At 39.0% G+C, this 22,984-nt stretch overlaps 1 protein-coding gene across 1 annotated transcript in view; it reads right to left on the bottom strand.

Moving 5' to 3' along the window:
* PHLPP1 (PH domain and leucine rich repeat protein phosphatase 1) overlaps positions 1-22,984 on the bottom strand; it is a 231,634-nt gene that overhangs the window by 21,059 nt on the left and 187,591 nt on the right. The window contains exons 11-13 of the mRNA XM_050939834.1: positions 12,911-13,111; positions 11,504-11,666; positions 151-281 (exon numbers count right to left, since the gene is read on the bottom strand). Of these exons, the coding sequence (XP_050795791.1) occupies positions 151-281; positions 11,504-11,666; positions 12,911-13,111 (495 nt within the window). The remainder of the gene's footprint in view (positions 1-150; positions 282-11,503; positions 11,667-12,910; positions 13,112-22,984) is intronic.

Here is a 22,984-nt window from a genome sequence, read left to right as displayed (position 1 = left end):
ATACATGTGTTGTCTTTTTCCTCCTCTGGCAATAAAAAGCTGTACTCCTTGAAAAGATATGTATGTCTCACACTTGTGTACTGGGTTCTTGTCCCATGTGCCTTTGGAGTCATTCTGCCTCCTGCATTATTAAAAAGACATTTTACTTACTTCAGCAACTCAAGGGTTTTGTGATCCAGGACTAGTCTGGGGTTTCCGGTCAGGTCTAGTTCCTGTAGTTTTGGAGGCAGGTTTTCAGGTAACGTGATTTCACTCAGTTCATTGCAGCTCAGGTCCACGCACTGCAGAAAGAAGTGGGATAAGAGAGGGAGAGAACTTGGAGAGGGACCTGTAACTGGATAAATTAAAAGTAAACATGCCTTATACATGACAATCACTGAATCTAAAATCTGCATCATCCATTTACATAAAGCTCTTTCTTACTAAACGCGGTAGGAAAATTCTTCTGTAATCTTCAAAGATATCACAGAACACCTGAAAATATGTTTGCGCCTCTCCCATTTCTTACTAGTCTTAATGGATCAACACAGGTGGATTGATTTAAATTAGCAACCAGGAAACTATAATTTAAATACATTTTAAGTTTGTTTTGCATTTGTACTTTTTATTTATTTTCATAAAGAGAAGTTGATTCTCACAGGTTTGTAACCATTAAAATTTGTTGATTTTAAATGAAGTATGCCCTTTCCACTAAATATGGTACTTTTTGCTGAATAGGAAGATACACTATATCCATACACATTTAAGCAATTGCATAGCCTAACATACAAGTTTCTTAATTTTTGTGTGTTTGTTAGAAAATGATGAATGATGCATTTCCTCTTTACTAAATTACTGTTTTATTTACTCATGACTTGTGTTGAGCTCTACTTGAATGGAAACTGGAATTAAATTAAAAATGCACAAAAACAGCATTTAAAAATTTGTATTAGTCAAATAAAACCACTTTAAGCATGCTGAATACATATGAAAAAAATTAAAATTTGTTTTGCATTTGAAACTAAGCAACATATAACAAAGGAAGTATTATCTGTATTAATGAACTGACGTGATAGTTTCTGATCACCATACCCTTCAAGATTTTAGAGCTAGCAGATCTTTTTCTCTCACACCTACTTTTCTTTCAGATTGGAAGAGGAAAACAAGTTTTCCTGCATCCCAGTTGGTTTCTCAACTTTAAATGAACTAGGTACTGAACTGAACCAGTTGAAAACTGAAATGAAAAAGACTCTCTCCGTACCTGCAGAAGAGGCAACTGCTGTCAAAAGCTGGTTTAGCCCTTCAACAAACTCTGGTTCTAGGGGCTGAGCTAGTGACTTCTACTAGTTCAGTGGTTTGCCTCTCTTTAAAACTTCAGCAGCAAACATACTCTTTGTAATAATTTTTTAAAATTTATTATAAGCAATCAAGATTATAGTTTTTGGTTTCATGCAGGTTGTCAAAATTTCAAATAGGTTTATTTTAAAAAAGAAAGATGGATTTAATTTAAATACAAAAATCCAATGTGGTTTTTTTTTGTTTTTAATTTTTTTTTAAATCCACCCTGTGTTAAGGGTCTGGTCTCCTGTTCATACATAAATGCCATGCTTACTGTATACATCAAGGTAGGCAACCTATGGCACGAGTGCCGAAGGCAGCACGCGAGCTGATTTTCGGTGGCACTCACAAGGCCCAGGTTCTGGCCGCTGGTCGGAAGGGCTCTGCGTTTTAATTTAATTTTACATGAAGCGTCTTAAACATTTTAAAACCTTATTTACTTAACATACAATAGTTTAGTTATATATTATAGACTTATAGAAAGAGACATTCTAAAAACGTTAAAATGTGTTACTGGCACGCGAAACCTTAAATTAGAGTGAATAAATGAAGACTCGGCACACCACTTCTGAAAGGTTACCAACACCTGGTATACATCATATATTATGCTATTTTTTAAAAAATTGGGGTTGTTTAAAATTAAATGCATGTTAAACAGAGAAAAACTAATGACTCATGAAAAGAGGATGACTTCAAAACAATTGTTTGCCACTTAGCACATAAAAGTAGGGTTACAATTTTCTATGTGCAGAAAACCGAATACCCTTGCCCTGCCCCTTCCCTGAGTGCCCTCCCACCCCCCTACCCCCATTGCTTGCTCTCCCCCACCCTCACTCACTCACTTTCACCAGGCTGGGGTGAGAACTCTGGCTGGGGGTGCGGGCTCTGAGGTGAGGCTGGACATGTGGGATTTGGGGTGCAGGAGGGGGCTCAGGGTTGGGGCACGGGGTTGGGGTTCTTGCTCTGGGAGGGAGCTCCCAGAAGCAGGAACATCTCCCTCTGTCTCCTAGGCGGAGGCACGGTCAGGCGGCTCCATGCACTGTCCTCACCTTATGCGCCACCTCCAAAGCTCCCACTGGCCAGGTACTGCAGCCAATGGGAGCTGCGAAGGCGGTACCTGCAGGCAGGAGCAGCTTGTGGAGCTGCCTGGCCATGCCTCCACCTAGGAGCCAGAGGGAGATGCTGGCAGTTTCCTAGGAGCCACACAGAGCTGGGCAGGCATCCTGCTGTGGGCAGCCAACCACACTTAACTGTCCAGTCAGCAGTGCTAACTGGAGCCACCAGGGTCCCTTTTCCACCAGGCGTTCCAGTCGAAAACTGGACACCTGGAAACCCTAGATAAAGGAAATAACAGATGCAACAGATCTGCACTTCAGTGGGGCACAAAAAAAAAAATCGTACTTGGGAGTCAATTCAAACTGGCTTGGATATGAGCACTGACAAGGATTGAAAGCTGGCTGAAAGATATTAAAATAAAGTGTTATAAATGGCAAAGTATTGTGTTGGGAGGAGGGGAATCAATATTAAACCTAGTTTTAATTAACATTGTTAAATATCTTGAAGACAAATATTAAATTTGTAGCTAGTTCTATATTGGGAAAGGGGGCACCAATAAACACAGAGAAGAAAAAACCCAAGAGAACAAAAATCAAGCAGGCAAAAATCAAGCAAATTTGCTCAGGAAAAATAAAAGTCAATATATTTCTGAAAAATAATGCACAATGGGAAGGAAATGTTTGGAATCTAGGAAGTAGACAGCAAATTATACAGGCCAGTATAATATTTGGCAAATCCCCTGAATGCAGTTTGAGCAGAATACCCAGAAGTTTATCAACATGGATCCAGGAGGAACAGCATGGTCCTTGTGAGAAAGCACTGTAATATTTGTACCCTGTTCTAGGAACCTGCATTTAGGTGTGTGGCAAAACAGAGCAACAAGAATGGTTAGTGGTCTGAAGGGGCTGACTTAAGAAATGATAAAAAAACTAAACGCACATCTTTTAGTTAAAAGATGACTAAGAGATGACATATAACTTCCATTTTCAGTGAGTAAAAGCAAGAAGAGCAAGATGGATAAAAATTATGAAAAGGAAAATTTTAGGTTGAGTACCAGGCTAACTTTACTGAAAGTACACCTTATCTGTCAAATAATCTCCAAGGATAGCAGTGATAGCTCATGTCTGATCTAAAACACGCACAGTAGGCAAGATGTTTGAGACTATACAGTAATGCCAATCTTGTACTGAAAAGGGATCAGATGGCCTAAAAATTTCCCCCTCCCCTCTCCTTTCTTTAATTCTAGGATTTCATTAATATAGTTTAAAGTATGTACAGCTTAAATTGAATTCCTATTAAAAGTAATACTTCTAAAACCTGAAACCAGAGACTACCTGATAATGGAGATCTTAAAATCCAATGCCCAAATTCCAACTCTGCTGACATTATTTAAGCATAGGTGGATCGAACCAGAATTTGGATCCTTCAGATGAACAAAAATGGTGGAAATCTCAACAACAGCTAATGTATTGAGATTTTTGCTTGTCCCCTCCCCTACTACAGTTGGGGTCCTTCTGATTCATTGTAGTTTACTTTTCAGGAATTGATCCCTAGTAGGGCAGTCAATTAATTGCAGTTAACTCACACGATTAACTTAAAAAAATTAATCACGATTAACTGCAGTTTTAATCGCACTGTTAAACAGAATCCCAATTGAAATGTATTAAATATTTTTGGATGTTTTTCTACATTTTCAAATATATTGACTTCAATTACAACACAGAATACAAAGTGTACAGTGCTCACTTTATATTATTTTTATTACAAATATTTACACTGTAAAAATGATAAACAAAAGATATAGTATTTTTCAATTCACCTCATACAAGTTCTGTAGTGCAATCTCTATTGTGAAAGTGCAACTTATAAAAGTAGATTTTTTTTGTTACATAACAGTACTCAAAAACAAAACAGTGTAAAACTTGAGAGCCTACAAGTCCACTCAGTCCTACTTCTTGCGCAGCCAATCATAAAGACAAACAAGTTTGTTTACATTTATGGCAGATAATGCTGACCGCTTCTTAATTACAATGTCACCTGAAAGCAAGAACAGGCGTTCACTGGCTGCAACAGTGCCATGTGTAGCAAGATATTTATGTGCCAGATGCACTAAAGATTCATGTGTTCCTTCTTGTTTCAGTGACCACACCAGAGGACATGCTTCCATGCTGATGATGCTCATTAAAAAAATAATGCATTAATTAAATTTGTGACTGATCTCCTTGGGGGAGAATTGTATGTCTCCTGTTCTGCTTTACCCGCATTCTGCCATATATTTCATATTATGGCATCTTGGATGATGACCCAGAACATGTTGTTTGTTTTAAGATCACTTTCACTGCAGATTTGACAAAATGCAAAGAAGGTAACAATGAGATTTTTAAGGATAGATACAGCACTCGACACAAAGTTTATGAATCTGAAGTGCCTTCTAAAAATCTGAGAGGGACAGGTTGTGGAGCATGCTTTCAGATCTCTTAAAAGAGCAAAACTCTGATGTGGAAACTACAGAACTCGAACCACTAAAAAAGAAAATCAATCTTCTGTTGGTGCCATCTGACTCAGATGATGAAAATGAACATGCATTGGTTTGCACTGTTTTGAATCGTTATCAAGCAGAACCCATCATCAGCATGGACGCATGTCCTCTGGAATGGTAGTTGAAGCATGAAGGGACATATGAATCTTTAGCACATCTGGCACATAAATAGCTTCTGATGTCGGCTATGACAGTGCCATGTGAATGCCTGTTCTCACTTACAGGTGATTTTGTAAACAAGAAGCAGCAGCATTATCTCCTGCAAATGTAAACAAACTTGTTGTCTGAGCAATTGGCTGAACAAGAAGTAGGACTGAGTGGACTTGTAAAATTTTACATTGTTTTATTTCTGAATGTAGTGTTTTTTGTACATAATTCCACATTTGTAAGTTCAACTTTCATGATAAAGAGATTGCACTAAGGTACCTGTAACGGGAGAATTGAAAAATACTATTTCTTTTGTTTTTTACAGTGCAAATATTTGTAATATAAAATATAAAGTGAGCACTGTACATTTATTTTTTCTGTTGTAATTGAAATGAATATATTTGAAAATGTAGAAAACATCCACAAATATTTAAATAAATGGTATTCTATTATTGTTTAACAGCGGGATTAATTTTTTTAATCACTTGACAGACCTAAATCCTACTTATTACCACTCTGGCTTTTCAAGACCATGTCAACACACTGCCCTTTTATTCCATGCTCCTTTCAAGATTTAATGGAAAACAAAACCAAAACTATGAAGTCACAGGATTATCTGAAGGCTATGACATAACTTTGATTTAGCTGTTGTAGTGCTCTCTGACACTCCTAGCATCTATAAACACAGCAATGCCTTGTTGCAACAACTCTAATCCTTTGGCACCAACAGGCATAACTTTTGTTGCCATGGTAGGATGATTTTAAAAATTCTCTGCATCCTTATCCCAAAGGATAACAAGGTGTTCAGTTAAATCTAGCTCTCCCTCTACTCCATATACAAACAGGAAAGAACAAGTTTATAATTCCAATCATATCACAGATTTGGATTCCCTGATGTATCATTTTAATGCAAGAAGTATCAACCCAGCTTGTACAGCACCAAGATTACTCAAATGTATATAGGATTTCTACTCGATCAGGCAGACACCTCCCTCCCCTCCAAAATTAGTTTAGGCAAAGTGGGGAGGCCAAGAAGGATGAATCTTAAATATATTTGTTCCAAAGTATGAGAGATGAGTGTTCAGAGCACAAGTCATCCATGAACCTCGTATTTCTGAGACCGCTCCTGCAGTTACTCAGCAGTCCTGACAGCGCTACTACTAGGAATCAAGTCTTGGCTGCAGCTCATGTGCACATTACAGTATCCCTAATCGTGGCTAAAGATGACTTTAGTGTGGGAGAGCTATTATAACTCAGAGAACAGCTATCAAAAGTTCAGATTCTCTTCTTCAAAAAGGTACTACTTGTAACAGATCTTCACTGATACTCTGGAATATCTCTATAAAGACCAAGAGAGTGAGACAAGGAGAAAACTTCACAATTGTCAAGTGTTCCAACAGCAACCATATAATGAAGTGATTCAACCAAAACAGTTATTTCTGGAAAGACACCCTGTAATTACAGCAGAAGAGTTAGATACTCTCAGCCTAGAATACATACTGTGAACCCAGCAGGGTAAACCTGGACCCAGTCAAAAGGGTGAGTCAGTAAGCTGAACTTTGCTTAAATATGCAAGAACATATATTCTAGTTGGTTTGTCCCAGAAAGCAGAGCCAAGTTGCTAAGAAATTACTCCCTTTTTTTGTAAAAAATTGTTTTTCAAGCTAACAAAATTCAAGACAGATAGAAAAAAAATAAATTCTACTCAGATATACATTTTCTAAAGCATAAAACAACATATGGAATTTCCCATCGGTTACAAACAGGCAACACAGATCCTAGAGATGGAGGATCATCATGACTCATGTTGCTGTGGACATTTCAGCACCCATTCTCTATCTCAGAGGTAGGCAAACTACAGCCTGTGGGCCACATCCGGCCCATGGGACCCTCCTGCCCAGGCCCTGAGCTCCTGCCCCAGGCAGTTCACCCTGGCCCCTCCCCTGCTGTTCCCCTCCCCTGCAGCCTCAGCTTGCTCCGCCGGCAGTGCAATGCTCTGGGCAGCAGGGCTGCGAATTCCTGGGGCAGCGCAGCTGCAGAGCCCGGCTTGACCTGGGAATCTGTGCTGTGCAGTGGCGTGGCTGCTCCAGGCAGCGCGGTAAAGGGGCAGGGGTGGATAGGGATCGGGGTGGTCAGAGGGCGGGGAACAAAAGTGATGAATGGGGGCAGTCAAGAATGAGAAGGGGGGTTGGATGGCAGGGGACAGTCAAGGACAGGGGTCCCGGGAGTGGTCAGGGGACAGGGAGAAGGGGTGGTTGGATGGTGTAGGGCTTCCAAGGGGGCAGGGGGGAGTCAGGAATGAGAGGAAGGGTTGAAGGGGGTGGCAGGGGGCAGTCAGGGGATGGGGGGGGATGGATGGGGCAGGGGTCCCGGGGGGGGGCCATCAGGAGGTGAGAAGCAAAAGGGGTCAGATAGGGGCAGGGCCAGGCCATGCCCCGCTGTTTGTGGAGGCACAGCCTCCGCTAACCGGCCCTCCATACAATTTTGGAAACCTGACGACGCCCTCCGGCCAAAAAATTTGCCTGCCCCTGCTCCATCTACCAGTAGGACTCCTATTCCCATAATTTAAAGGAGAAAAAATTAGCAAAAGTTGAAAACTAATTTTGTTTGGGTGGTTTTACGAAGTGTACTGTACTCAGCCTCTGCTAATCAAGGTACATACTTTCTTATGTCCTGATAGAGATAATGCTCTTGATCAGATAAATGACACCCTGCTGAGGACTGATCTGCACACAAAATGTGCACTGTCAGAGTAAGAGTTTAACACTAGATCATCTAGTCTTACCATGTGTATATCACAGGTCACCAACACGGCCCAGCTCCTGCGCACTAAACCCAACAATCAATTCAACTAAAGGTGCGATTCAAATTGATTTAATTCAGTCAATGCAAACTTGTGTGCCAACTTTCCTAAAATGATTTGCTTAAAAAAAAATGGATAAGATAAGTTTAAATCAATTTACAATTGTCCACACAGGCCTTTAAATCAAATTGTGATTCAGGGACCAGTCTTTTGCCATCCTTGTGAAAATTCATCCAATTGTGGCCAATTTATAAGCCTCTGGAAAAATAGTTCACACATACTTAGAGAATTTTGATTTTAGCTTCTAAAATCTCCAGAGATTCCATCCTCACTAAGCGTGCTCCATCCCATGCTCAAAGCTCCTGTTGCTGACTCAACAGCACATGCACCATCCCTACAAAGCAACTGAGAATGCTCCCTCCAGCCCAAGGCCAAAGCCAGACTCTCTCTATAATGGCTATTTGGGGCCAGGCCCTGGAACAGGGAGCCTGTCTCTGCTGCGCTTTCAATGCCTCCGTTGAATATTTTTAATTCATAACTTCAGAAGTTGAAGCATAAGTGAAAATGGTTTCCATAATCTACATTACCTTTTCGTCTGCAACTTGAACATCACAAAGCACAAAACCCACGTGTTTCATGATATTTGAAATTCAAGATCTAACCATGTCGTTATGTGATATATTTAAAAGTTACTTTAATGCCACCACCATTATTTCATTCCTATAGCTTAAACAATTACTGCTATAACATGGTATACACATGCACACTATTCATCGTAGTATATGGACTGTGTCTCTCATACAATGAGACTTTATATAAAGATTTAGGAATTAGATGAAACAAAACAAGCCCTCAGACAAGTTAGAAACTTTAGGCCTTGTCTACACTGCTACATTACAGTGCTGAAACTTCCTTGCTCAGGAGGGTGAAAAAACACCTCCCCTGAGCAATGCAAGTTTCAGGGCTGTAAAGTGGCAGTGTAGACAGTACACCAGTGCTGGGAGAGCTCCGCTCGTGGGGTGCCGTGACTACACAGCCACAATAAAGCACTTTAACACTGGCAGTGAAGACATACCCGTAGCTAGGTACTTTTCTAAGGCGTTAAATTATTGACAGCCCTGAAGACTGAATTTCCTATATAGCCAAGGAACAAATAAAGCAATTAGCAGCAGTTCAAGGTCCAAACAGATAGTTCCCCCCATGAGAATTGAGGTTCATCTTTTAAGGTCCAGAAAATTTGTTATGGGCACTTTGGCCTCCAAACTTGCCAAGTCTAGAGCGTCTCTGTTCAGAGTGCAAGCTAGGTTGGTAGTTATGTGAACACCCATTTACTGGGAACTAGACTGAGACCAAGTTCTTTATACCTGGGTAAAACAGGCTAAAAACCAACTGAGTATTTTCTGTACATTAAGGAAAAAGCCCCAGAGCAGTATTTCCTCCTATCTTTTGTTGTATATTCTAATAAAGTGTTTCTGAAACCGAGAGGAAATTTTTCGTATAAGAATGGCTTTGTCTATTTTAATGAGGCCTAAGCAACTCCTGACAAAATGAGAAACAAATCTTTTCCCTCTTTTCTTGCTAACCTGTTTTATGATAGGATGCTACAAAAGAATAGCTGCATTTTGAAGACTGACTATTCCATAGGGCTTTCTGCTTTTGCTGAGTATGAGCGGAAACACAAGAAAAGCTGTTTGCTTCCCATCAGCGTGTTTACATTATTTTCTTTTTTTAAAAGCACAAAAGTGTATAGTTTTTGTCAAAACTGTTTCCCATGGAAAGTCTGCACCCCTCCACCCCAACCCTTCCTTTAATTAAAAGATCAATTTAAAACCGTGTTCAATTTCCTCTGGTTATTGTTCCAAAGAGGGAGGAGTATCCCGAATCCACAACTTTGTTTCAGATATCCTGGCTAAAACCAGCCTAAGCAGCTCATCCTTAGATATGCTCATTCTCAAGCAGCAGCTTAGTAACTATGTTTCAAGTGACCAGATTTACTGAAAAATACAGATTGTTCTCAGAACTATATTATTCCACAAGCCAAAAAAAAACAAACAAAAAAACTGTTGAAGTATAGTAAGCATTTTGGTCCAACAACAGTAACCTGCTCTCAATCTCATTTACGTCTCAAGATAAATACAGTTAACCTGCTCTGTGTTATGATAGCATCTATGCATTATATAGTGCTGTCAAATGATTAAACAAATTAATCTCGATTAATTGCCGTTTTAATCGCACTGTTAATAGAATACCATTTATTTAAACATTTTTGGATATTTTCTACATTTCCAAATATATTGATTTCAATTACAACACAGTATACAAAGTGTATGGTGCTCATTTTATATTATTTTTATTACAAATATTTGCACTGTAAAAAAAAGAAATCGTATTTTTCAATTCACCGAAGTACTGTAGCGCAATCTCTATTGTAAAATGCAACTTATATGTAGATTTTTATTTACTACACAACACTGCACTCAAATATAAAACAATGTAAAATTTATTTACCTTGCAATGCTGTCTACAAAAGTGCCATGTGAATGCCTGTTCTCACTTTCAGGTGACATTACAAATAATATTTGCAATCAAAACGATATGAAGTGAGCACTGTACATTTTGTATTGTGTTGTAATTGAAATCAATATATTTGAAAATGTAGAAAAATATTTATAATAAATTTATAATAAATTTCAACTAGCATTCTATTATTAACTAACAGTGCAATTAAAACTGATTAATTGTGATTTTTTAAAATTAAATTAAATTGTTTTGAGTTAATCGCTTGAGTTAACTGTGATTGAGAGCCCTAGTATTATACCTTCAATATTTTCTACTTGGATAATTAGCACATGACCTGTTAGAGTTCTGTGTTATGGCCTGGAAAAGAGACAAAATTTTAGTTTACTACACGAATGTGTTGCATTCCTCCAAAGATAGAATCTCTTAAGGAAAACTCAGGTTTGTATTACTTATTTTTAAGCAAAACATAAAATTTTTAAAAAGCTATGTGTTCTTGAGCTGTAATTTTCAAAATATTACTGAGACTGTTGATTGCAAAATAATTTGCCAGATCTTTCCTCTTCTGGAATACTATCACTACCCCTTAAGTCTTGCCTGCTCTATTGCTTTTAAAGGTATTTTTAAACCAGTCAGTGATATGGCTGGCTCTAAATATTATTCATTTCCATACATGTTAGCTGTCATAGTTACAAGTACTGACTCATGACATATACAACCTGGTTACAGGAAGACAATAAATACTTATTTTGTAGAGAAGATAGGACCTGCTAAAAGTGCTTGGTTAGCAGGTCCTTCCTTCCTGTGGAGCAGACCATTCCAAAGTGAATTCCTCATGTCCTCTGGCATGGTGTCTCCCATGACAGTAACAGTTGCCCGGATTTCAACAGAAGGTAAAACTCTGTAGGAGTTCGGCAGCATGATGGATTTGGGATTCACATATACGACTAGTACATGTCTGCTGTGACAAACTTAAGGACACAACATAGCCTGCTTAAAAATATACTGTACTACGATGAGGGTCTCATTCTTGAGGAATTTTATTCACACTATTTCTAGCACCTAGAATCCTTTCAAAACTTGTGTGTGTGTGTTGTTTTTTTTAAAACGCATCCATTCCATACCTTTATTTCAACAAGTTGCATGACTTCTGGGAAGACTTCAATGCAGTTGGAGTGAGCAATCACAGTATGCATACGTCTACAGTTCATAATGGTTGTTGGAATGGCTTTCAATTTGTTCCCACTAATATCAATTTCTTCCAATTCCTCAAGCTTGGCCATTTTACTATGAAAAGAAAGAAGGGAGATTAAGGATTTTTTTTTTTAATATGTACTGTTATTTTTAAATTTTAAGCTTAGCAGTTTTTTGGGTTTTTTTGTTTTGTTTTTTTAACTTGTAGGCCCATACTGTTGTAAGAGATCAGAGTTCGCCATCTCTCCTATTATGTCATGTCAGCAAGGTTACATCATAAGGTCTCATTTGTTCTATTTTGTACTGTTAATTTCTTAATTTAAAAATTCTTGTTGTTTATTTCTATTTTTTGTTCATATTTTCCTCTTTTAGTATTAATTTTTTCTTTTCTACTCTATGCTCTTTCCTTATCTTTCCCCTGGCATCCTGCTTCCATTCCCTCTTGCAGAATGCTTGGTAAGTTCCCCTCATTCTGTTGCTCTCTGCAGAGCAACATGTATTCTCACTTTCTCTCCTACTTGTTACTCCCTGAAAGCAGTGTGCTAGGGAGTGGCAGCATGTAGGGCCTTCGTACCAATGGGAAGAAGAAAAGAATTTGAAGGAAGTGGAGAGATGGGGCACCAGTGTCAGTAGCCTGGCTGTGTGAAATGTCACATATGACAGATGTAATATACCTTCTGGAATCTGGTGGCATCCCCAGCCTTACACTTGGCTTGTCCACACTTAAGAGACATTCTGGATCAAAGTAGGGTGTGAATTTAAGCGCAATAGATAATCCAGACTAGCTCTCCGTGCAGACACTAATTTCACAATTAGAGTGTCTTTTTCTGTTTTAGTTTAATCCACTTCGAAAATGCATTACTCTAGTCTGGAAAAAGGCACTCTTATTCCAAAATAAGCATCCACGTGATGTGCTATTCTGGAATAACTACTGTGGTCAATTTTGCCATGTAGATAAGCCCTCAGTATATGTGTATAAAGTGACCAAGTTATGCTAACTATGTGGGAAACAGCTTCCAGATTTCCATAAAGTGGCTGCGATAGGAGAGTGCACTGTTTTTCCTTAGTTGAGACTAACACACAATCTCTAGAGATAAATGCACACATTAACATACAAAGTGCATTCATTCCTGTGTACAACATGAGAGCATGTAGTTACATACATTCAAGAGGCAATGGACAAATCCACCATTGCACAGGCAATGCGCACATGGGCTTAAAAAACAAATGCAACACTCCAATTTGTGAACAAAACCTTGCTATGAAAATATGCTCCGCATTTTCCACTTAAGACTGCTTTCTAATAAAGAGACAAGCAGAACTAAGAAGTTACTTACCTCGCAGGAAAGCTCTGTAATCGATTGTAGGCCATATGCAGGATCTTCAGATGTGGATGGCCCGTTAACAAGGCCACGCATTTATCTGTGAGGTTGTTATTGGTCAAATAAAGTTCCTGTAAGATGCTGTTGGTCTCTTCAGAAAGGGTTGCCGGAGGAAGTGTTTCTAGTTTGTTGGCAGAGGCATTCAAGTTTCTCAAGCTGCAAAATAAAATTGTACATGTAGTTAAGAGTTACTGTATTGTTCATCTGTCTTCATTTATAAACAACACCACCACCAGAGATTTACAGAATGTTACATTCAGAAGCAGAAAATTGCTGGAAGTGGTCAGAAGACAGTTTAGTTTTATACACGTAAAGTAAATTTCCATTTACATTGTGAAATTAAGTAGTGAGAGACTTTGTGCTCTTGGAAGTGGCATGGATAAAAAAGCATTTTTCAGTACTCACTGGACCACAGATGGCATTTCTAATGTACAGTATGAAACACATTATGGAACCTGTATTTACAGCATGGAAAAGTTGGTTACACAAATATGCAAGCTAAATAGTAAATATATACCTGGCAATAAGGGCTGGGTGGCTTAGGAGTTGAAACTTTTCACTTCTACATCATTGTTTAAAATCTGACAGATACTAATAGCGACAAGAAGTGGTTACTACTATACATTTGTTTGGTGGCCTATGTGTCTAGTTCTTGATGGAAGGGGACATCTTATCCCCAGATCAGGCTGCCTCTCCCCTCAGTGCCCATAGCCAAGTAGTTGGCATTCTTAATTATTTCTGCAGTCCTAGATGAGAGGCCAAGGACTGAATAAGCAGGAAAACTGAGTCCTTCTCCCTCCCTCAAAAAAGCTTTTGAAGCCCTGGGATGAGATACAATTGACACTGGTGTGGAGAAGGTTGCACTTCCTGTGCTTTACATATATAGATCTGTAGACAAGGAACTCTCATTTGTTCAAATAATTTTAGTGCTATATTGATACAAAGAGTAGTCTCAAGGGATATCTGGCAAATAGATACAATTCTTATTTGAAAAATATCTTAATGCCACGTATATTTTACAAGAGAAATGGAAGAACTTTTATCCCACTATTTACTTTACAAAGAGACTGCCTTTGGGAGCATACTTTGCTGAAGTATGAGGGTGTTTGTGTGTGTGCGCGCAAATATACAGCGTCCAGTCTCTTGAGATCAAACTGCACTGTTCTCATCAACTAATGAAAAATGACAGCTGCAACAATCCAATTTATTTTCAAGAAACAGAAGATCAACTATGTTAATTTGGTAGACAAGAAAGCAGGTCAGTACCCATAAAATAAGGGAACAGAACACAAATTAAAAAAATGAAGTATTTGTGTCTGACTGAAGAAGCAATACTGCCTGATTTATTTCATGAGGAACGTATGAAATATTGATAAATTTTTCTCTAGTCATCCAGCTACATGGGGATTCACATCAAATGTTAAGGTTTATTAATGAATGAAACAGATTTCCAAGAGAATTCACAGCTGCAACCTGTTGAACCTTGTCCACAGAAAACAAGAGTTTATACACTATAGAAAAGTCACACACAGTGCTGAGGGATTAAAAAATTTTCCATTAAAACAAAAAGCTCCAAGAGCTCTGAAGAACTGAAACTAGGTTAACTAGCTTACACAGATTCCAGAGGAGTCCACTAACGCAGAAAAACGCAGCTTAAATCAACAGTCTCATTTGTTATTCACAGGAGCTGTATGACTTGATGGAAAAAGATTGCGATTGCAAGGTGGTGGTTTTTTGTTTTTTTTTAAACAAATCCCCCCCAACCCCGACTTCATCCTTTAGCAAACAAAAATACACTGTCTGTTCAAAAATGGATTACAAAGTGTAAGCATACTGAACCAAACAAATTACTTTACTAAATCACAAGAATGCATACCTAATGCTAAAATATGAGACTTTACTGTAACAACTTATGTTGGCAACAGCATTCTTTTAGTCTCTTCTTTTCTCCACTATATTTTCAGGTATGATCAAAAATTCTCAACTTAAAGGTGCTATAAGTGATTTAACAACATTTACAAAGCCTAAACATTCCTGCAGCCACCATTACTGAATGGTCGGTTTTGAAAATGGTTTAAGGCCTTACCACTGACCAACTACCTACTTCCTGTGCTGCACTACTACAGTTGCAATCGGTAGAGCTACTCAAGCTTGATCCCCTTGGAAGAGAGGTCTGGCAGTACAGCTTTCTTGTGGAAGAGGTCTCAGCCCTCCATCTGGTCCAAAACTGTTCTGGTGACTTTCAGAGCACAATGCCAGGCACACACATTTGCAAGGCCTGCAGCAGAGAGTGGGGTTTCATGGGGATTTGACTTGTGCTGTGGAGGGGAGTAGTGCTTTCTTGGGGAACAAGTTCTGCAGGCATAAAAGGGATAACCGGCTATTTTACTTCATTTCTTGTAATATGCAAGGCTCTAAGTGCCCCTGTAGCAAAGGTGTGTATTACTACATGAATCCAACACACAGTAACTATGCTGTTCTTTGGAAAATTCTGACATTTTTAAAATTTACACTGCACTTCCCACTGTTTAGGGATTCCACAGACTGGGCTCCTCTATGCCAAGAAGAATGCTGGCACAGTCCGTCCCTAAAGCTCAAGCCTCAAATCTACGCTCATTTGTTTTACCCGCCTTTCCTTTGTATAACAGGTTTGGGTGGTTTTTTTTTGTTTGTTTTGTTTTTTAACTTGAGTGCACATAGTTACAGTTTCCACGTTTCTGGTTAGAATATCAGATCCTACATTTTTCATTCCTCCTTCCCACATCTATAACTTAGATCACCACTGCTCATTAACATTTCTCTTTAGAAGCTGTCATTCCAAACAGAGGGTACGTCTACACTGGAAACTTCAAAGTGCTGCCGCAGGAACGCTCCCGTGGCAGCGCTTTGAAGTGCGAGTGTGGTTGTGCACGAGCGCTGGCAGACAGCTCTCCCAGCGCTCCTGGTAATCCACCTCCACGAGGGGATTAGCTCTGCCGCACCAGCGCTCAGAGCCTGTCTACACTAGCGCTTTAAAGTGCTCAGACTTGCTACGCTCAGGGGGGTGATTTTTGACACCCCATAGCAGGCAAGTTAGAGCGCTATAAAATGTAAGTGTAGACAAGCCCTTATTTTGGGACACTGAAGGATTCATAAAAATGCTCTGCCAGCAATTCTCAACCACATGCCCATATATAAAAGGAGAATATTCTCAGAGGGGAGGGCTTAATGAATGAATGGTTTGAAATAATGTAAAACAACAACTAACTCTAAACTAGTTGTACATAAAATAAGTTGATAAGAGTCTGCAGACAAATTTCCATCACGCTGATTTAACTAACTGGGCCTAGTCAAGGCTATCCTGAGGCTATGGCTACACTAGAGAGCTTGCAGCTGCACCGCTGTAAGTTTTCTAGAGTAGCCACCCACAGCCAACGGGAAAGAGCCTTCCCGTCAACTTAATCAATCCATCCCCAATGAGAGGTAGTAGCTATGTCTGCAGGAGACGCTCTCCTCACCAACATCATGCTGTCCACACTGGCGCTTAGTTGGGTGTACCTTGCTGCTTGGTGGGGGGAAGCACCATAAGCTATTACTGACACAACTATTACTGAGCAACATAAGCTATTACTGACACAAGTGGCCGTGCAGTTATAGACTGAATCGTTAGAATTCATCCTCAAACCTCCAGCTGGGTTTGGCACTGCCAGCTACCACATTAGATTTGTTTCATGTTCCATCAATGCCCTCTGAAGCCACAGTGCTGGGAATTTACTTAGACACAAATATTGCCATCTTTCCAGTGCCTGTATTCAAAAACCATTCCATATGCCTGCAGATATCCCACTCATACCACTATCAGATGGAACCAGAATGTCAAGCATGAAAGCCTAGTCCAAACTTAATTGTTTTTCCTTCAGACTCTGCCAACACACACACACACACACACACACACACACACACCACACCACACGCACATGAAAAAGTACAGCATCAACATAAGAACTTGATTCCACTACCCTCATATATACCAGAATACAATAGCAAGGAAATATGAATTAACAACAGTTACAGAGATAAAAAAGAAAACTTAAGTCACTGGCAGCGACACAGGAATTCTGTAGCTTTGACAAAGTGCAAGGTTTCCTCTGGGGTAATAAACATTCAGCTCTGGCTGGAACAAGTCACCTTCAGTTTTACAGGGTATTAGGCGGATACCCTTAATAAAGGGTCACTTATTTTTTTCAACCACACACCTAGGCAAAATATAATATTGTCCCAGAGAACACACACAATCATGGTAGGGCTTCACTGATTCTGCTGAAGTAGATCTCTCAACATGTGTGCAGTTTACATAAAGTGTTAAACTACTTGAAGTAAAAGTGATTTCATCTTAAAAATCTACTTCTACAGTAGAGGCAACAATCTTCAGTTAAGAAAAATAATTAAGAGATTCCAAAATATTTATATTGGTATCTAGCTGTACTGTATTCAAGAAATAAACTGGGATAAAAGAACCCTCAAATTTGTATAGTACCTCTTTCTCCCCGAAGTATTCTGAAACATTTTATAAACGTCACAATGCAGCTACCAATGGAGCATAACATGGTAGCTGTTAAGAAATGCACAGCTATATTATGGAATTGTTTAAAATAGCAAGGTAAAAAAGATTGTATCCAGTAAGAAAGACTGTAAATTTATATTAAAGCAATCCTGTTTAGCTTGCAAACAGTGACATATTCAGTCAGAGGTCCTATAGCTGCAAAAAAAATGCACAAAATTAAATGGATATCAGAAGAATCCAGGCAATATGTACCCTAAGTATTAAGATCTCAGATGATACAAGTTAGAAAAGAAAACCATTTTAAGTATCTATAAAAAATGCTCTCAGTATATGAACATCTAATACCATCAACAGCACAGAAGTGAAATGGAAACAAGTTCGATAAAAGGGAAAATCAGGGAAAAATAAATACTTAATTGATACCAATTCTGGCATGATGGTTTTAATTGAGAAAGGGGTGAGAAAAGTACATCCCAATCCCCCTCTGAATCATCCTACCAATGGACCGCCAAAAGTACACTATCCAGATCATCTAATTTCTTCCTTAGCTCTTGCCATCTTACTATCTCCCCTTCTCCTGTCTCTCATTCTCTTATTCCCTAATCCTCCAATGAAACTACTTTCCTGTCTCCAGAGTACCTGTTTCAGTTGATCACCTTCAGGTAATGAAATAGGAAGAGAGGGGAAGAAGATAAAACTATGTTAAATTATGTGTGTGCAGAAGGTTTGGGTATCAATCATTCCACCTGTCATTCCCCGCTCCTCCTCCTGATACAAGAATTAGAATCATACACAGCACCAGGAAGTAATGGGGAGTGTTATGGTGTGACTCAGTGGCGCACGAAAGTGGCATGTATTAAGTGCTAGCAGTATCTTTTTTTCATCAAATATTTTCCAGCTACCCAGCCCTGGTGTGGGATCAGCACCTGGATGAAGCTAAAACCAGGCATGAAAGATGAACACATTCTGAAGAACTAGCCCACATATATCAAATCACCCTCAACAGATACCCTACCCCCAACATCTGTCACAGTATACAGATGTATGATTCTAGACTCACCACTGACACTACATACTCCAACAGAACAGCTGCCAAAAACAACTTTTACACCCAAGTCTGGCCAGGAGCCTTTGTCCCACATCCCAACAGACAGAGACTTGGTCAGAGTGATTCATGTATATGTGAATTCACACAGGTTTGATTGCTGCTGCTAACTCAGAAGTAGAAACATTGAAAAAACTCTACCTAGTACTAGAGTACTAAGAGCCCACATGTGAAATAACACAGTTACTGTGAGTATGACACCCACCATTCTGAATGCTAGCATAAATCAAACAACATCAGTGAACCTGGTTACTACCCAATTGTCTCCAAACAGTTAATCACAGTTCCAATCTGTAGCACAGAACAGAGTAGACTTAATACATGACCAAGTGAAAGTCTTGGAGCCAAGTCTGTAAGCGGGTGTATGGAACTGCATTGTAACGAAGCTCTGTGACATAGCTGTATTTAAAATGTGGCCTTAGTTTAAAAAGGTACTGATCTACCTTGGGGACCACCTCTCTCTCATCCTTGTTGGATGCACTCCTCAGGAACAAATGGATCTTTCTAGGACAAGAGGAAATATTTTGGGAAGCTGTCCCATGGCTCTGGAACCACACCAGTTAAGAATGATTACAAACCTTACTGCCCCTCAAGGAATCTTTGCCATAGCTTTCCCACAACAAGAGGAGAATGAGGGGGAGTGAAACATTGACTGTCCTTGAACCTCTCCACTGGCTGCTAGCTTACTTTTCAAACCAATGGGAAGTCCAAGGAGACATTGCTACATATGATCCACATTACAAATTTTAACTGCATCCAGTGACTGTTTTAGGCTCCAACTATACTTCTACCATCAACTTCTACTGCCTAATTTCCCCGTGCTGGACTCCATCTTTCTTAGTCCCCTTCTGACCACACCTACAGGTGCCACTTGATGCTATAGTGAGCTGATATTGTTTATATTTACAAAAACTGATATACTTGGTTGTTTTTGCATCTGCCTATATATTAACATACTGAAATGTTTTGCACTGTGTGGATCTACAGTTTAACTTGAAGCTGACCAGTGACCAGATCGAAAATTTGTAGAAAAAAATCAGACACGTAAAAGGACTAAAGGAATCTGGCCACTACCAACAAATGAGGAAGCATTTGGAACTTGGGGTTATGAGAACCCAAATGCACAGATGAAGGTTAGACACATTTTCTGGCAGTTTTTCTACCAACCCTAACACCCATAGCAATTCTCCATTTTCACAGAAGCATCTGCTAGTGAGACTTGAATTGATTATCTGCCGATCTCTGTAGTGCTCAACTCAGCCAAGAAAACTCCTACCAACATGATCAAGATCTATACTACCACCGGTATATTCAGAAGCAATTTCGGTCCAGTTCAGAGGAACTTAGTTTCATAGACAAATCCTCAGGAGCTTATGGTCTAACAGACATAATGGAAGTTTCTCCACAAATCTGATACTGTAATAGTTTAAAAACAGAAAACTAATTTTAATGAAAAACTAGTGCATCACATTCCTAAGCTCTATTTGCCAATTGAGAATAGAAATTTTGTTTTAATTTTTGTACGAGTTTGAGGAGGATGCCATTAAAGGTTTGATGCAAAACACAAACAGAAGTTGGTAACTATCTTATTGTTTTTCAAAATGCGTTGATGCACCGATTTCTGTGTTTTTTTTCAACCAGGTGTTGCGGATGCTAAAACACAAACCCTGTGTTAAAATTAAGTAGGCACCTCAAACCCACTAAAACCCAAGGATATCTGGAGTTCAAGCAAGATGGAGAGATCTATGAGCTGAAGCACATCTTCTATCATCTTCCCTTGCAGGATATCAAAGTGCTATACAAACAAAATCCATCTTCACAGACTCCTCGATGTAGGTCTCATTTTATAGATGGGGAAATTAAGGGCCTCTGGGGTATACTGATCTGCCCAACATCATATGCTGTAGAAAGACTGTGGCAGAGCTGGAGCTTGAAACCAGCTGTCTTAGCACCCACTCCTGTGCTTTAATTACATGGTCACAGGGGTATGCTGCCCTACAAACCAGTTTGAGTGAATTTCAGCCATACAATTCTTTCAGTTCATGTTTTTAAAAACCCATGAAGTAAAAAGGTATTTTCCAGACAAGACCCAAGTTCACACTCTCCAAATCTGAGGCCTAATCTACACTGGTCTTTTGCTCAACAACTGTCAGTGCTGCAGCAGTGGTGTGTGCACTAATAGACCAGCCAAAGTGTCATTTTTACTATTATCTCTTCTGTATCTTTTCCGAGTAGGGTTAGATGACATGGTAACAGGATAGGTCTACATAAATGATTTAACCAACAGTGGAGACGCAAAGGTGTTAAGAAAAATTCTAGAGTCTGTGTATCTCCTGCAACAATACTTTACATTACTAGTACATCGCTAAAGGAGAGCTCCTTTACAATGCGTTGGGATGTCTAGGTAGTAGAGGGAAGATACTAAACCTTGAGGGGACCTAAAGTTCATGTAAGCTCACAAGGGAAGAGAACATTTGGAATCTGTCATATACATTTTACTTTAAAGTCTGAATTTTCTTCTGATTGTTTATTTCAGTCAAATGTTGTTATGGTACTTAATGTTTTTGAAGTTGAGTTTAAGGTGTGCATATTATGGTACAATCTCCACCTGCAGCATCTCTATCTTGCCGCAAAATGGCATTAATCTGCATTCTAGACTAACAGATGGTAAATTTAATTCAGTAAAGGATTACTTCCCTACTCCCCCTTCAGAGATGTGAGTAGCTTTCTGAAACTTCTATTTCTTCTTTTTTTGCTCTCCATGCTTGACTAAGTATATTTTCTTTTAAAAAAAAATCTTGAGTAGAAATGTATATTCCTGTTTGGGGAGAGGGGTGGTATTTTACAAAATGGATCTATTCTTGTGAGCACTTATGAATAATGTTTGCAGGGTCAGGCTCTATGTTCATGCTATGTTATGGTGGAGAATTTAGATGTACAAAAGACAGGAAGTTCAAAGTTGTCAACCTGAATCAGCAGCTATAAATTTGTCCTTTTGCACACAAAATATAGGTAATATTTTGCTTTACTATACAGGCTGTTAAATTTACTGCAATAAGTTACAGTTGCCCTGGTAGCCATATTGTTATGTTTCCTAACTTGTTAATTGTGTGTTTGAGGGCTGCAAAATTTCAACCATAATATCGAACAACTACATTCAATAAACTGAACAAACCTGACACGTACATAGTGCTGAATATGGAGGGCATACTGCAATAATCAAACTTTTGAAATCAAAACTCCATTTCAGCTCCCAGCACAAGCACATTTGAAAGATTCCTTAAAACCATGAAGAAGGAAGTTCTATGCTTGGGCAATTTGAACAGAAGAAACCTTTCCTAAAGAAAATTAACCTTTTGGCATTACAAGTTTTAGTCTGAAGGACAGTTTTCCCACAGCAAATTACTGAAGTTTGGAATTCATATGCAAACTGCATCTCCAACCAAACCTGTAGCATTATAACCCTCACACAATGAGCCCTTGAAAATGAAGACATAACACTGCCTTCATAAAAGATTTACAATATAAAATAAGGGCATCCCTCTGACTGACTCATTACCAATCTTTTGGTGATGAGTCTTGTCTAAATAATGACAGTGAGATTAACAGTGCGGTTTCCCACCCAAGGAGAGCTAGTAGCCATGCATTCTATTGTCATAGTTTAGAAAACGAACTAAACAGTCTTGCATGTCAAATTACATGCAGTATTAATGTCACCAGTAAGCCTATGACCATTGTTGAATCATGAAGGTATGAGAAATATAAAAAGCTAAGCAGGTCATCCCATCAAAGGCCTCTAAATCTGCCTCACTCAGATGCTACAAATATGTTTTAAAAATACTTCTTCGCGCCTCTAGGCCATACACAAATTAAAGTACATCTTCAGATTCATAAACACAATTACAAAGACTCCAAGGCATGTAAAGCTGCAGCACAGAAATAAAAAAGTGAGGGGAGAGGAAATCAAATCAAGTGATGTCACCAAATAAATTAGTGACAAATACTCAAAGACATGAAAATTTCAGAAGCAGGAACAGAAGAAACCACTGTCAGTTATTTTGACAATCTTATGTGACAGGTTTTATTTTGTTTGAAAGGAATTAATACATTTTGGCTTTTGATTCACAAAGAAGCTTCCACACTCTGGGTTAAAATTTATTTAGAAACTGCTGCTAATATATCTGGGAATGTATAGCAAAAAATGGCACACGTTACTTTGTAGGTAGAGGTACTGTGGGAGCTTAGTGACAAAAAAAGCATATGAGAGTAGAAAACCAGAATTAAAAAATTACTTATGTTTTAGCATGTTAGACAGGACATCTGTTCTTAGCACAGAAGGCTCACAGCTTTCAATTTAAGGGACCCTCAGATTACCCTTTCA

Source organism: Gopherus flavomarginatus, chromosome 2 (assembly GCF_025201925.1).
Source record: "Gopherus flavomarginatus isolate rGopFla2 chromosome 2, rGopFla2.mat.asm, whole genome shotgun sequence".
In the NCBI taxonomy this organism is placed as follows: Eukaryota; Metazoa; Chordata; order Testudines; family Testudinidae; genus Gopherus; species Gopherus flavomarginatus.
Note: the sequence above shows the minus strand (reverse complement) of the source record. Positions and strands in the feature narration are given on the sequence as shown.